General features: G+C 33.0%; 1 protein-coding gene across 4 annotated transcripts in view; it reads right to left on the bottom strand.

The window, feature by feature from the left end:
* Positions 1-17041, bottom strand: part of VPS13A (vacuolar protein sorting 13 homolog A) — a 224577-nt gene that overhangs the window by 173873 nt on the left and 33663 nt on the right. For all 4 annotated transcript variants that reach the window (XM_059142057.1, XM_059142058.1, XM_059142060.1 and 1 more), the window contains exons 11-17: positions 15964-16091; positions 15672-15778; positions 14139-14310; positions 12444-12506; positions 11804-11933; positions 10862-10956; positions 10355-10497 (exon numbers count right to left, since the gene is read on the bottom strand). In XM_059142057.1, the coding sequence (XP_058998040.1) occupies positions 10355-10497; positions 10862-10956; positions 11804-11933; positions 12444-12506; positions 14139-14310; positions 15672-15778; positions 15964-16091 (838 nt within the window). The remainder of the gene's footprint in view (positions 1-10354; positions 10498-10861; positions 10957-11803; positions 11934-12443; positions 12507-14138; positions 14311-15671; positions 15779-15963; positions 16092-17041) is intronic.

Here is a 17041-nt window from a genome sequence, read left to right on the forward strand (position 1 = left end):
GTCATGGATCCACAAAGGTCAGAGCACATTAAGCAGAATAAATGCAAACAAATAACCAAAACACTACACCAAGGCATATTTTTAAACTACAAAAAATATAAAGAAATATAAAATATATACATAAAATACAAAGAAAAAGTCTTGAAAGAAACTAAAGGAAAAAAACCACCCTACATATAGAGAAGCACAGCTAATGATTACAGCTACCTTCTCAGAAGCCAGGGAAGCAAAAAGAGTATAGTGAAAATTTTAAAGAGGAAAAAAAAAACCCACCAACCTAAAATTCTGTACCCTAAGAAATTTCCCTTCACAAGTTAAAACAAAGACTTTCTAAGACAAACAAAAAAATAGGGGAAATTATCATAAATAGACCTGTCTTTTGAGAAATAGTAAAATAAGTTATTTAGAGAGAAAGACTGTAAGGCAGAAATTCAGATCTACATAAAGGAAGAGAGATGGAGAGGAAAAAAGTAAAGGTAAAATAAAAACTCTTATTTTACTTATTTTATTAATCAAATTAATATATTCAAAATAGTAACAATGTGTATGGTTATATACGCTTACATGTATGTCTTATGTATATTTTATACTTACATATGTTCACATATAAGTGAAATAGGAGCAACAATACAAGGAACTAGAAAAAAGATTAAGGATTTTTTTTTTTTTTTATTATCAAGTACTCCCACTACTCATGAAATGCTACACTGTTATTTGAAAGGAGACTTGAAAAAAAAAAGCTATAACTGATATGTTAAGAAAGGAGAGAAAACAAAACCATATGAGACACCAATTAAACTGGGGAGCCAGGGTCACTCAGTTAAGCATGTGACTCTTGATAACAGCTCAGGTCTTGATCTCAGGGTTGCGTTCAAGCCCCACGCTGGACACCATGCTGGGTGTGGAGCCTACTTTGGGAAAAAAAAAAAGATACTCAAACCACAAAAGGCAAGAAAGACCAAAAAAAAGGAAAAAGAGCAACAAATAATAAAAAGCAAAGATTATGGTAGATGTTAAGGGAATGAAAAGACAAGTCACAGTCTATGAAAAATATTTACAAAAGGCACATCTGATAAAAGACTGTTAGCCAAAATATACAAAGAACACTTAAAATTCAGTAAGAAGAAAACAAACAGTTAAAAAAAAAATGGGCCAAAACCTTAACAGACACTTCAAAGACAACCTATACATGGCAAATAAGCAGATGAAAAAATGTTCTACATCATAGGTTGTCAAAGAAATGCAAATCAGACACATCTGGGTGGCTCAGTCAGTTAAGCATCTACGTTCATCTTGGGTCATGATCCTGCAGTCCCAGGATGGAGCCCAGCATTGGGCTCCCTGCTCAGCAGGGAGTCTACTTCTACCTCTGACCCCCCACCCCGCTCTTGTGCTCTCTCTCACATTTTCTCTCTCTCACTCTCTCAAAAAATAAAATCTTTTTTAAAAATGCAAATTAAAACAATAAAGATTCCACTACACATCTATCAGGAGTGGCCAAAATCTAAAATACTGACAACGCCAAATAAAAGCAAGGATGTAGAGCAACAGGAACTCTCCTACATTGTTGGTGGGAATGCAAAATGGTACAGTCTCGTTGGAAAAGAGTTTTGCAGTTTCTTACAAGACTAAACAAACCCTTACCATATTATCCAGTGGTCATGCTCCTTGGTAATTACTCAAAGAAGCTGAAAACTTATGTCAATATAAAAACCAAATACAATACAAACATACAAATGTTTATAGCAGCTTTGTTCATACCTGCAAAAACTTAGAAACAACCAAAACAGCCTTCGGTACGAGAATGGATAAACTGTGTTACAGCCAAATAATGTCAATAAGCACTAAAAAACAAACACACTACTGAACCATGAAAAGACATAAAGGAAGTTTAAATGCATATTACTAAGTGAAAGAAGTCACTTTAAGAAAGATACGTAGTGTAGTATTCTAACTGCATGCATGACATTCTCGAAAACAGCAACAAGTATGGACGCAGTAAAAAGATCATAGGTCGGGGGTGAGGATGATGAACTGGCAGAACAGAGGATTTTTAAAGCAATGAAAATACTCTATGATACCATAATAATGGACATGACATTATGTTTGTCCAAACCCATAGGAAAACACACCACCAAGTATGAATGGCCATATAATATACGAACTCTGGGTAAATATGATGTGTCAACAAATGCAGGTTCGTTGTTGGTAAAAAAAAAAAAAAAAAAAAAAAAAGTACCATTCTTGCTAGCACTTGATGTTGAAAATGGAGGCTATGCACGTGCAGGGGCTATAGAGGTAACGTCTGTACATTTCTCCCAATTTTGTTATAAGCCTAAAACTGCTCTAAGAAAGAAATAAAGTCTTTTTTTTTTTAATTTTATTTATTTATTTGACAGAGAGAGATCACAAGTAGGCAGAGAGAGAGGAGGAAGCAGGCTCCCTGCTGAGCAGAGAGCCCGATGCGGAACTCGATCCCAGGACCCTGAGATCATGACCTGAGCCGAAGGCAGCGGCTTAACCCACTGAGCCACCTAGGCGCCCAGAAATAAAGTCTTAAAAAAAAAAAAAAAAAAAAAGGTAATGGAGGAGTATTATCATGGAAAATTGCCAAGCAAGGTGCTCTAAGAATCACTCTCTCCACTGTGACAACCATTAAATTAGCAAAAATTGCCAGGGTCAACATCTCTGCAAGCCTGGAATTTAATCAATGAAAAACTTACACCAACCGAGGAAGTGCTTAATGAAGACCACTACATTTCAGAAAGAAAGCACTTTGGCATTTTTTTTTTTTTAAGATTTTATTTATTTATTCAACAGAGAGAGATCACAAATAGGCAGAGGCAGGCAGAGAGAGAGAGAGGAGGAAGCAGACTCCCTGCTGAGCAGAGAGCCCGATGCGGGACTCGATCCCAGGACCCTGAGATCATGACCTGAGCCGAAGGCAGTGGCCTAACCCACTGAGCCACCCAGGCGCCCGCACTTTGGCATTTTTATTTAACTTTCTATCATCCCCTATTTCTGAGCACAGCAGTGACTATGGTAAGCAAGCCACATCCTTGTGTGGCCAAATGGAGCTAGGAGACTAATACAGCTGTTAATGTCTGAATGTGTGTGTCTCACTCAAAATTCATTTGTTGGAATGATAATGTCCATTGTGATGATATCTGGGGCCTTAGGTCATGAGGGCTATGGGATTAGAGGTCTTATAAAAGAGACTCTACAGAGAGCCCTAGCCCCTTCCATCTCATGAGGACACTGCAAGAAACTTGCAGTAGGAAATTTGAAAGAGGCCTTTTAGCAGAACCTGGCAGTGCTTGCACCCTGATGTTAAACCACCAGCTTTCAGAACTGTGAGAATTAAATTTCAGTTATTTATAATATCAGTCTGTTATGTTATCATTGTAGCCCAAATGAAGACAGACAGGAGTTTTGTTCTTAAAATAATGTGGTCAAGTGTTTTCACCTGCTTACAGTTCCCTAAGAAATCAGTGCAGAGAGTAACCTCTATTTTGTTCTCTGGTCATGCAGGCAGAGGTAACATATGTCCAAAAAATCAAAGAAATGGACTAATGATATCTGTCTGGAGAAGGGAAAGTGGACAGGGAAAATACCAGCCAGATCCCAATGCCCAGGAATGATGAGGGAAAAGGCTCAGAAAGGCCACATGTAAATCATGGAAGCCGGAGTGCAACAAACATGCTGAGAACCCAGAAAAGACCTGATCAGAGCCTGGACATGCACCGCTAATGGATCTGGAAGCTACCTGCAAGCAGAAGGTGAATGCCAAGCCAGAGATGTAGGAAACCTGGCAGAGTTCTGAAGTGCCACAGCTCAAAGCCAAGTACAAGGACTAGAGAGTATTTCTCAGTTTTGGTTTCAGGAATTTAAGGAAATGTCATTTCACTGTGTGATCACTGAAATAATGGAACAGATACTTCAGTAATCACAAATGACAAAGAATAGAGTCTTCTCAAAAATAGTTTGGAAAATTCATTGGACTCATTTGCAAGGGCTGCTTAATAAATTATTACAAACAGAGGGTCTTAAAACAAGAACTTATTCTCTCACAAATACAGAGGCCAGAGGTCTGAAATCTGTTGGTTCCTTCTGGAGGCTCAGAGGAATAAGATGTTCCATGATTTTCTACAAGAATGGGGTCAATATCAGGAATCCTTGGTATAAGCTGGCCTAAACATATATCATGCTTATCACTATCAACTCACTGGCATTCTTCTCTCCCTCCAAAATCATAAACAAGAGAAGGATGTTCACTTTCAATACTGTTCTACAAGTTCTGGCCAAAACAATTAGCCAGGAAAAAGAAATTAAAGGTACCTACTTGGAAAGGAAAAAGTGAAAATCTATTCATAGATGACATCACTCTACATACCTTTAATACTTTAACAACACAGGGGTTGGAGCAATGACAGTCTGCAAGGTTAAAAATCCACATATAACTTTTGTCTCCCCAAATTCCTAATAGCCTATGAGAAGGCTATTGATGAGAAGGCTAACCGGTAGCATTAACAGTCAATGACACACACTTTGTGGTATGTTTTATGCTGTATTCTTACAATAGAGAAAAAAAAAATCTTTTTTAAATCGTAAGGGAGAGAAAAGACATTTGCAATACTGTAAATACTGTAAAACAAAAACAAAAACCATAGATAAATGAACCCATGCAATTCAAACCCATGTTGTTCAGGGATCAAAGGTATACAGAAAATCCCAAAGGATCCACCAAAAAAAAAAAAAAAGAGTTAATAATTTAGCAAAGTTACAAGGCACAAGATGAACATGTCAAAATCAACTACGCTGCCATACATCTACAATGAATAAACTGAAGAGGAAATTGACACAATTCCATCACATTAACATCCAAAAATATTTAACCAGAAAAGGACTTGAACACTGGACAAAATAATGCTGGAAGAAACATAGAAAGACCTAAATAAATGGAAGGATATCTATACTCATTGACTGGAAAACCTACTATCGTTATGATAGCAATACTACTGAAAACAATCTATACATATAATGTAATCCCTTTCAAATTCAAAGCAGCTTTTGTGTGAAAAGGCAAATCCTCAAATTCATATGGATTTGCAAAGGATCCAAATATCCAAAATATTCTTGAAAAAGTACAACAAGATGGAAGACTTGCACTTTCCAATTTCAAAATTTACTACAAAGCTACAGTAATCAAAGCAGTGTGGAACTGACATATGCATAGACAGAATGAATCTATAGAATGGAAGGAAATAGAATTTAGACTCCAGAAATAAAGCCATACATTTCTGGCCAACGGATTCTCAAGAAGGGTAACAAGATCATTCAATGAAGAAAAATAATTTCTTGAGCAAGTGGTCTCAGAACACCTGGATATCCACATACAAGTGAATAAAATTGTATTCACTATCCATACCATTTACAAAACTTAACTCATTGTGGATAGTAAACCTAAACATAAGAGTTGAAACTATAATACACTTAGAAAATATAGGAATAGATTTCCATAATCTTGGGTTAGGCAAACCTTCTTAGATACTATACCAAAATTATATAGGCAAGCTTTCTTAAGATATTATATCAAAAGCATAAGCAATGACAGAAAAATAACTCAGATAAAATCTATTCCATCAAAATTAAAAACAGTGCATGAAAGGACATTATCAAGAAAACGTGAGGATAACCCAATTTTAAAAAAGGACCCAGTGAAGATGTATATAGTCAACACCCATAGGAAAAGATGTTGAATATCAATAGACATTAAGGCAATACAAAAAAACACAATGAGAAAACACATTTCACACCCACAAGAATAGCTATAATTTAAAGGCACAAAGAAGAAAATAAGTGTTGGGAAGAAGAAGGAAAATCTGAAATCCTTGTACACTGCTAATGGAAATGTAAAATGGTTCAGCTCTATGAAAAACACATTGGCCCCTCCTCAAAAAGTTAAAAAAAGAATTATGCTATGACTCAAAAAATTCCATTCCTAGGTACACAAGAAAAGAATGTGTATTCAAATTCACACCCTTGAATGTTCACTATGTGTTATCACAATAGCCAAAAGTAGAAAGAACTCAAATTTCCATAGAACAAATGAATAGAATAAACAAAATGTGGTAAATACATACAATGGAGTATTATGCAGCCTTAAAAAGGAATTAAATTCTGATATACACAACAACACAGATGAGCCTTGAAAACATTATGCTAGGTAAAATAAACCAGACACAAGAGGTCACGTAATGTATGATTCCATTTTATGACACATCCAAAAACAAAGCAGACTCATGTCTTCCAAGGGCCATGAGGAGGGGAGTGATTCTTAATGAGTATGGCATTTCATTTTATGGTAATATTTTGACTAGATAAGGGTGGTGATTATTCAACATTATGAATATATTAAATGCCATTGAATTGTGGTCTTTAGAAAGATTAATTTTATGATGTCAGTTTTACTCCAATAAAGAAAAGTCATTAAAATACAATTAATGAATTAGCAAATGCATATATTCGCTAAAGAAAATTCCCAAATCACTATCATACTGGCTAAAGATACTTGAAAAAGCAAAGTAACCTAAGCCTAAAGCAAGAAAAATTTTAAAAATATAAAGGTTAGAGAATAAATTAATAAAACATAGAATGGAATATAGCAAAAACAAAACCAAACTCTTTTTTTGAAAATAAGAATAACAAAATTTAACTAGTCTAAGAAATAAGAGCAAAGACTCAAAAATATTAAATATTTAAAAAAATATATTATTACCAACCTCACAGAAAGAAGATTACATGGTAATACTGCAAACAACTATATTAAAACAAATTATACCATGTAAATACTTAAGTGAAATGGACAAATTCCTGAAAAGAAACTGAACTGGGGGGAGGGGAGACAGAAAAATGCCAACAGACCTAAGGACACATACAGATTAATAATTTAAAAGCTCAGGCCCCAGTGACATTACTGGTGAATTCTACAACCAAACATTTAATGAAGACTCAATAACAATTCTTTACAAACTATTCCAAAGAGGAGGGAATACTTCCCAACTAATTTTATAAGGATAGTATCATCCTAATACAAAAAGCAAACAAGGCCATCACAAAAAAACAATAGACCCGTATTCTCTTATGAACACAGACATAAAAATCCTCACCAACAAACCAAATCCAGCTGTATGTAAAAAAGATCAAACATACAGTCAAAAGAATACACCATTATTTTATCATGTGAGAAACTAATTAAGGTGAATACACCATCAATCAAAAGAATAAAGAACGAAAAATACACAATCATCTTAAGGGACATAGAAAACGCATTTGATGAAATCTAACAAACTTTCATGCCAAGAAAAACAACAACAATAACAACATTTAAAAAAACCCGAAAACTCAACAAATTAGGAATAGAATGAGATTTCTTAAAACTGATAAAAGACACCTATGAAAAACCCACATTTAACATCATATTCACTTCTCAAGGTAAAAAACTAGAAAAAAGATAACCTTTCTGGCCACTTCCATTCAACATGGTACTGAAGGCTAAAATAAGAGCAATTAAGAAATGAAAGAGAAGGTGTCCACACTGGAAATACAGATGTAAAACTATCTTTATTTGCAGATGCAATGCTCATGTATGCAGAAAAGCCTAAGGAAATTAATAAAAACTATTGAAGTAATTATATCAAGATTGCAGGGTAACAGATCATTATACAAAAATCAATTATATTTCTACACACCTGTAATCAAGAATCCAAAACTGAAATTAAGAACATGATGCCACTTGTAAGCATTGATGAGGATCAGGACCCATTGCCCCCAAAATATGGCACCGTGGTATAGTATTTTTAAATTGAAGGAGTACAAGAAAACAGCAGAAGCAGAAAGGTCACTCTGATATTCCTCTACCCTTCCCCCTAATAGATTCTAAAACCTTCACGTAATAGGTGCCCCCCCTATAGCTAGAGGAAAAAAGCATCCTTATCTCTAAAGACAAAGATGAACTGCGAAGAGTCCTAATAAACAGGGCTTGCTAAGTTTCCCCAGTCTACCATACTTACCTTACACTACTTGACTTATCATATTCCTCCCCAACTGTACACTCTTCATCAAACCTAACATACTCTAGTCTAACTGGTTCTTTGGATCTTCATTTCATTAGAAAGATTCTTTTGTTAAACTTCTATTAAATAAATCTGTACACTTCTCCCTTGTTAACCTGTCTGTCAGATTTAATTTTCAGATGCAGCCAGGCACTCAAAAGGGGTTGTGGAAAATTCTTTCCCCCCATACAGCATCAAAAACAATAAAACACATACGAATATACTTAACAAAAAGGATACAAAACTTGTACTCTGAAAACTATAAAACACTGTTGAAATTAATGAAGATCTAAATAACTGGAAAGGCATCCAATATTCATGCATTTTAAAACAATACCTTTTAAATGTCAGTACCCAAAATTGATCTACAGATTCAACAAAATCCTTATCAAATCTAAGCTGAAATTTTTTGCAAAAATGGATATAAAAAAATTCAAGAATATCAGAAGAGCTAAAATCATCTTGAAAAAGAAAACAAAACTGGAGGATAAACTTTCTGATTTCAAATTTTACTACAAAGTTAGAGTAATAAACACAGGGTCCTACTGGCAGAAAGTTGTAAAGATCAATGGGAATAGAAAAAAGTTCAGAAATAAATTCTTACATTTATGGTAAACTATTTGATGAAGGTATCAAGATCATTCAATGCAAAATAAGGTTTTGCAACAAATGTTGCTAAGACAAATTAATAATCTCATGCAAAAGAATCAAGTTGAACCCCAAACTCACACCATACATAAATATTAACTCAAAATGGGTCATAAACCTAATTTAAGAGAGAAAAATGTAAAATTCTCATAAGAATACACAGGAATTTATCTTGTGTTCTTGAGTTAGGCGAAGACTTCTTGAGTCTTCACCACAACTACAAAAAATAAACTGGACCTTCATCAAAACCAAAAATATCTGGCATAAAATACCACCAAAAAACTGAGAAGAAACATTGAATGAGAGAAAACAATTAAGACTTTCTTATGAAATAAAAGATTCTCATCAACAATATATAGAGAACTTTTAATAACTCTTAAAACTGAATGAAAAGACAACTCAATTTAAAAATGGGCAAAGTAAGTTACTATACATTTATCTAAAGAATATATATAGAAGAAACCAATAAGCACAAGAAAAAATGCTCAATACTGTTAGCTATCAGGGAAATGCAAATTAAAACAACAATGAAATACCAGTTCACACCTTTTAGGATGGCTGTAATTCAAAAGGACAGCTAAGTGTTGTCAAGGATATCGATTAATAAGAAATCTCATACACTGCTGGTGTGAATATACAATGATGCAGCTCTTTGGAAATCAATCTGACAATTCCTCCTCAAAACTTAAATACAGAGTTGCCATATGAGGAAATAATTCTGCTCTTAAGTGCATACCCAAGAAAATTTAAGCTTTATTGTCCATACAAAATACTGTCTGTAAATATCCAGAGCAACATTATTCATAACAGTCAAAAAACAGAAACAAACCAAATATTCATCATCTGATGAATGGGCAAACACAATGTGGTATATCTCTACAGTGGGATCTTACCATGCAAAAGAAAAAAATAAAATACTAATTCACACTATACCATAAATGAACCTTGAAAATATCATGCTAAGTTAAAGAAGCTGGACAAAAAAGGCCACACATGACATGATTCCACTTATATGAAATGCCTCCAACAAACAAATTCTTAGAAACAAGTAAATTCGTGTTGCCATACACTGGGGAGAAAGGAGAATGGGGAGTGACTGCGAAAAAGCTTAAAGGTATAGGATTTCTTTTTTTAGGGTATCAAAATGTACTAGAATTAAGATAATGGTAATTATTGCACAACTCTATAAATATACCATTGTGAATTTGGTATAGGACACCAGAAGTGTGATAAACAACTGAGTTGTACACTTTAAATGGATGAAATACATGGTATATTAATTATATCTCAATAAAACTATTTTTAAAAACAAAAGAAATAAAGATATTCCCAGATAAAACCCAAACTGTTGATGCGGCTTCGTTTATGTAGGGTGACTGCTGGCATTTCTGTTTTATCTTCAGTGTCCCTCTACATTTCCTTAGCATAGAGTTTTCTACTGAACCAGTATTTTTAATAATTCCAAAATTTAAGTTCCTAAAAATACATAAGGATACATCACCATAGTACTCTTACAAAATACTGTAAGACTATAATCTAACTTCCCACCTTATGATGAAATGTTTACTTACCAGTAAAAGAAAAATACTTACTTAATGGCTTGTGCTCCTGGTCTTTGCACAATCAAAGTGCTAAATTCTTCCACTACAATATCTAACAGTTCAGGTGTCCCTCGTTTTTCTCTTAGAACAACAGACATACTTTTCAAGTGAACAAAGAACTTCATGGCTTCAAACTAGAATATAGTGAAAAAAAAATAAAATGAAATTTATATATGAATTTTATATGTATGTGTGTATCTATATATATATATAGATACACAATATATATATATATAAAAGACAACAAATACTCTTCTTCACAGCTTATTCTTTCCAATAACCAAAAAAAAATACTTTAAAAACAACCCTTTATATATTAAAGAATCACCATATGAACACTAAAAAGGGCAATTTTTATTCATACCTTGGAAATTAAAATAAATATAATATGTACCAACTAGACAAAGCTCACAGAGTAGTCAGTAACATTTCTGAAAAAATTAAAAATAGGCATATCTACCATTAAAGTCTAAGATATAAGGCAAGAAAACATCTTACTGTTTTTGGCAAGGTTGGATCAACTGCTGTTTCACTATAGCCAATTGCTTCATAGAGTAAAGCTTTTTCTTCAGATGTCAACATTTCTTCAAGAACTATAATCATAAAGAAGTGTTTTGTATTCTTAACTGGTAAGATAAAACTAACCCATAATTTAGCTGCTTTTAACAAACTGGCAAAATTAACTCTCTTTTTATACTTTTAAGAAACTTTTAAAAGAACTTTTATTTTAAAAAAAAGAAAAAGGAAAAAGTGATAATCACTGAATGTTAGGATATCACTGGCAATTTTAGAAGGATTATTCTCCAAAAACACATAAACTACTAAATACGTAAATTTCGCAATAGAAATTTCAAAGTATTTGGATTAAGGAAGCTCACAAAATAACTACCTGTATTAAGTACTTAGTGCTATTCTGCTAAGCAACATACTTACATACTTAGCATACAAAGTAAGCAGTACTAATATTATAATTTCCCATTTTACAGATGATTAATAGAGGTTTTTGAGAATTTAAATCATTTGCCTGGGCTACACAGCTAGCAAGTGACTGATCTAGGATATAAACTTAAGCCCCTATGTCTCCAAAGCTATGATCTTAAACATTTAGTAAGGAAACAAAAATCTCTCCAAGAAACAATTTCAACAAAAATTTACAATGGTTTATACCCTTGGGAATTTACAAATTTATTAAATCCTGAGCATAAAGCTCTTTTGTAAACATTAAGATAAAAAAATTAATTTTTATTTGACATATACAAGGACAATGTTTTAATAGTAATTTTATAGATAAGAATAAATTACATATAATATGTATATATGGTCATAATGTTTATTTTAGTTAGAAAATTTTCTGCAAAACTTTATTTTCACAACTGATGATTAGCTGCACTAAATTAACCTAATGATTAACTGCACTACTGCAAAATGAAATGGACCTACTTCCAGGCTTAACATCTGGTTGTTCTTTACTTTTTGGTTCTGACCAACTCCACAGCCAGCTAAACCATCCTTTGTTTTCCTCTGAATCTTTTGCTCCTTCCCTGAAAATCCTATATCCAGCTTTCTTTACCTAAAATGAATAAATTTTCAAATAAATAACAAATTATCCTTTATTTAGCAATCTAAAGAGAAAGAAAAATGACATTTACAAAATTAAACTATTCCAGTGAAAAAATGTAAACAATATACAAACAGACAACCAAACAAAGTAAAGCAACATAAGTCAAACGTAATTTAGGATTTCCAGGTAGAGAGCACTACTGTCTTACAAGTCACCATAATCACACCACCAACTCCCCACAAGATTGGATTTTCACCTTCTTATGAACTCAGTGTTTGATAATTATTTAGCAAGAATTATTTACCCAAATTACTTAGCAAGAATTTTTCCTCCAGAGGACCTAATTCAAATGTATGGAACAAAATATCAAGTTAATTTTTCTTACAGCACAAAGAAGCAAATTTGAACCCCTTTTAGGAAACAGCATATATAGCCGAACACTAATAATATCACTGCATCTGTTAAATCTACATGGAATCTAGATTTATTTTTATTGATTGAAAGATAATCTGGGATTACCTCCACTTCTGCCTGTTGTCTTGATATAGTTATATTAAATACATCCAAGGTCTTTTCCAACTCCTTAAAATATAAACAAAAGTGTGTTTAAATGAATAATTTCATATAGTCAATAGAAAGAGAAAAATGATAAAATTTTCATTTATAATCTAACAAACTGCTGCAGTAAGGAAAGACATAAAAGGAAACAAAACACAGATCAACCATCAACATAATACTGCTTTTAAATTCTGAGAAGCAGTGCTTACATATGTCAGCTTAGAAATTAGTAATGATTGAGTAACGTTCCTAAAGAAATCATACATGTCATGCATATAGGTGTCATATTGAGATTTACAGACCCATACTAAAAGATACCATATAGGCATTGCTTAAAATGACTTTTATTTGGGTTCTAACTACAACTGAGGATAAACACATTAGTGTCACTTTCAACTAAAAATGTAATTCTAAATCCTTCATATTATAAGCACAGTTGGTGTGTCATCTTTAATATATTCCAAATAGATCTAGATACACTTAAAACTTGTTTTGAAATTTTGTACTTTCTAAAGCTTTTATGGCTACTGAGTAAAGTAACGGAGATAAACTAAATTTTTCATCATATTACATTATTCCCATGATTACTTTTTTTCTTAGAGCTGCATGCTAAAATCTTTTTCCCCATAACAGAAGCAACCATGATCTGTTATTATCTAGAAAACAATTTACTCAGAGTTCTACTATTCAGTAGACTTGGAGGATTCAGGTTAAGATCAAAAAAGGTCCCCCCTCAAAAAAAAAAAAAATTTAAGGAAATCTGTAACCATCCCAAAAGACTATCAACCCAAGCATTCCTAACAGTCTAGGTCTGCAGAAAGTCTCTTACCTCAAACATAAAAATAAAAGTCAATTTTTAGGGAGCTCCTAATTGAAAACTGGCCTAGATTCAGAATGGTTGAATTTTAAGAGACTATCTCCCCACAGTTTCCCTAAACTAAACATCATCCATCCATAAAACAATCCCTTCTAGAATATAACATAATGCTAACAGATAAGGCCAGTATTTAGGGAATTCTCAAGACAGATAATGAAGTGTAGAGTTGCTGGTAAAGACTAGAAATGCCCAAGAATGAAGAGAAAATGGATTCTGTATGGGTAGAAAATTCAGGAAAGTTCATATAAGAGATGTGACTTACGTAGAGCTTGAGGAGTGAGTAAAACTGGAATAAACAGAGATGAGGAAAGACAGAGGGACCTGGCTACAAGTATAAGCACAGTATATACAAAAGACAAGAAATTCATCTAATCACCGCCATCAGATGGTAACAGGGGAAATGGAATGATTACAGGTAGTAGAAGGCTGTGAAACTGACACAGAAAGACTGGAATCAATATAGCAAATGCTTTTTAGGTTTTGAGGTTAAAAAAATCATAATGTGAGGCTTCAAGTTACTTTTTTGCATGAACTCAAATCTCTCCAGATTGAGAATAATCTCAAATGATCTCACTTACATATGGTATCTTAAAAAAACAAAAACCAAAAACCTGAGCTCATAGATCTGGAGAGTATCACCAGAGTTTCTATCACCCAACTGAAATGAAGAACAGGAGTACGAAAAAGTCTAACTGAAAGCGAATGGTCCAGTCAAAATTTAAACAAATTATGAGGAATTATGTAGTAGAAAATATTCAATAATTTCGAAATATGCTGACCTCCAAAGAGATGAGAATTTCACCAGCTGGCTTCTTAGTTGTTATCTTTTTTTTATACAGTTCTTTATACTGCTTCATTTTTTGCCTGTGTTCTCTAATATGCTTCCATGACCACATCCGTAACCGGGGGCAGACATTCACTTCAAGAATACCATGTATAGCATAAGCCCACCTAGTGAGAAAACAAAAACAAAACCCCACACTTGACACCATTCAAGCCAACAGTATGAAATACAAAACTGCTTCTACTCTAAAACAGCATACAGAGTACAGAGACTATGGACCTAGGCACTTCATTTTTCCCAGCCCTGTTCATACTAAGACTACAGTAATTATTAATCTTACCTCTTAAAAACAAGCAAAATCACTGAATTGTGTTACAAAAAATATAGCTCTACAGAAAGACCATTGAAGTACTACTTGGCAAATAGCACTTTAGTCACCTGAACAGTAATTAAAGGTCAACTGAAAGAGTAACTGCAACTTCTAGAAAACAAGAGCTTCATAAATGGAATAACAAGACTTCTGAATGAGTAAAATCATACCCTCATTTTCAACTTTAATCACATAGGTTTAAAATATCTAATGCAAAAGCTTGCATTTTTTTTTTTTTAAAAAAAGACATTGCCAAACACAAGCTAGAATATAGTTTCTAATAATCCTAAAAATACAGTTAATTGATGGTATTATTGTATCTCCATTTTTGTTTTTTTTAAATCCACTAAATCAATTTTATTAACATAATAAGCAAAAGCCATAAATCAAATGACAATCTTTAACTGCCCTTAAAGAGGATCTTAAAAAATTATTCTTAAAGTCAATAAATTCACTCTTAAACTATATTTTATAAATCTTAAATTTTTTTAGATCAAGCAATTCTACTTCTGGGTATTTATCTTAAGAAAATGAAAATACTAGCACAAAGAGATGTATGTTCCCTGATAGTAAATGCAGTATTATTTAAATACAGTAGTAAAAATACAAAAACCACCTACGTATCCATCAACGAATGAATGGATAAAGAAAATATGGTATATAAACCACAGAATATTATTCGTCATAAAAAGGAATGAAATCTTATTATTTATGACAACATGGATAGACCTGATGGACATTATGCCAAGTGAAATTAATCAGACAAAGAAAGACAACACAGTATGATCTCACTTACATATGGTATCTTAAAAAACAAAAACCAAAAAACTGAGCTCATAGATCCAGAAAACAGACTGGTGGTTGACAGAGGTGAGGCAGAGGCACTGGGTGAAATGGGTGAATAAGTAGTAAGGATAGAATATACAGCATGGTCAAAATATTTAATACTCTACTGCATATTTGCAAGTTGCTAAGATACCTGTAAAGTTCTAAAGAAAAAAATCTGTCCTTATATATGGTGATGGACCTTAACCAAACTTACTGTGGTGATCAGTTTATGACATATACAAATATCAAATCACCATGTTATAAACCTGGACATAATATGTAAAATTATACCTCAATTTAAAAAAAAAAAAAAAAAGTTAGTCATTTTACCAGTCTCTGGCATGATAGTGAAGAGGTACATCAGGTTTGAACTTCCTGTATGGCAGATTTTGCGTCATCATATCAATTGATTCAAGAAGCTCCATAACACTGAAATACTGAAGGATGAAAAAATTAAGGCTCTTAAATGTTTCAGATTTTTTTGTTCAATTGTTAAAAAAGTTAAATTATTGACTTTCTAAAGGAAATGTTACCATATTGTGTTTGAAATACATTTAAAATCTTAGTTCTGCTTTTATCAAATTATAACTCACAATTTACAATTTCATTAAAAAAAAATCACCTGTGGTTTATTAAATTCAATTGCTATGTCATGTAACTCAACTTCCAGGTTTATCTTGGGGGCAGAGAAGTCAAAATCCGATCGCCGATTCATCTGAAGTTTGGCATTAGCAGATATGGGGCGAAACACTGAAGAATAATATAAATTTTAAAAAGTTAAACTGAAGTTATATTTCAAGAGTCCCAAAGTACAAAGGGGATGAAGTGGAAAATACTGACTTTCATTTTTTATACTCGTCTTACTTTCCCAGATTGCCACATTGCTATAATTTGGTCAGATGAACTGCCATTTAATTAATGAACAAGATTCTTTTATCTTCCTCCTATAATTTACATGTTCCTTAAGTAAATGAAGCCTAAGTTAACTCCCCCTCAAAATACCAACATAATCCTTAAAAGCAGGAACAACCTCTAAAAGGCAAAAACAGTCTAATAAAATAATCTTAACAAAAACACAGTTTAAAGGAATTACATTAAAAGTGCTAAGTTAGAGAAAAAATATTTATTTGATCACTGACTTCTATTATACAATTATGATGTCTGAATTTCTGATCAGTTTCTTTGTATCCATCTGCCCCATTTTAACTTGCAAAAGGAGAAGTGAGATGAGTGAGTTAACCCAGGATGACCTTCTTGGCTCGACCTATGATCCAAAATGGATTAAACTCAACCCTTCATACTTAGTTCCAGAAAGAGAAGAATTCTTGCAGGGGGAGACAAACAATAGCAGAATCTATACTAAGATCAACTACTAAATTATAAGCTAATCTATAAAAAACATAGTATGTTCCTCTTGTTTTAATCATTCCCGAGGCACAGCACTTAATTTTTTTTACACACTGAGCATTCAGATACACTTTGAAACTGAGTGGACCAAGAAGATACTCAGCAAATGGAGATTGGCTAAATTCATCATGATACATCTATAAAGTAATATATAGTCAAAAAAAGTAAGAAAAATTTATATATACGTAAGTGGAAGGAAATAGTAAAATAAAGTTTAGGGGTGTTTAGGAGGCACAATCAGTTAAGGGTCCAACTCTTGGTTTGGCTTAGGTAGTGATCTCAGGGTCATGAGA

The sequence above is a fragment of the Mustela lutreola genome, chromosome 12 (assembly GCF_030435805.1).
Source record: "Mustela lutreola isolate mMusLut2 chromosome 12, mMusLut2.pri, whole genome shotgun sequence".
NCBI lineage: Eukaryota > Metazoa > Chordata > Mammalia > Carnivora > Mustelidae > Mustela > Mustela lutreola.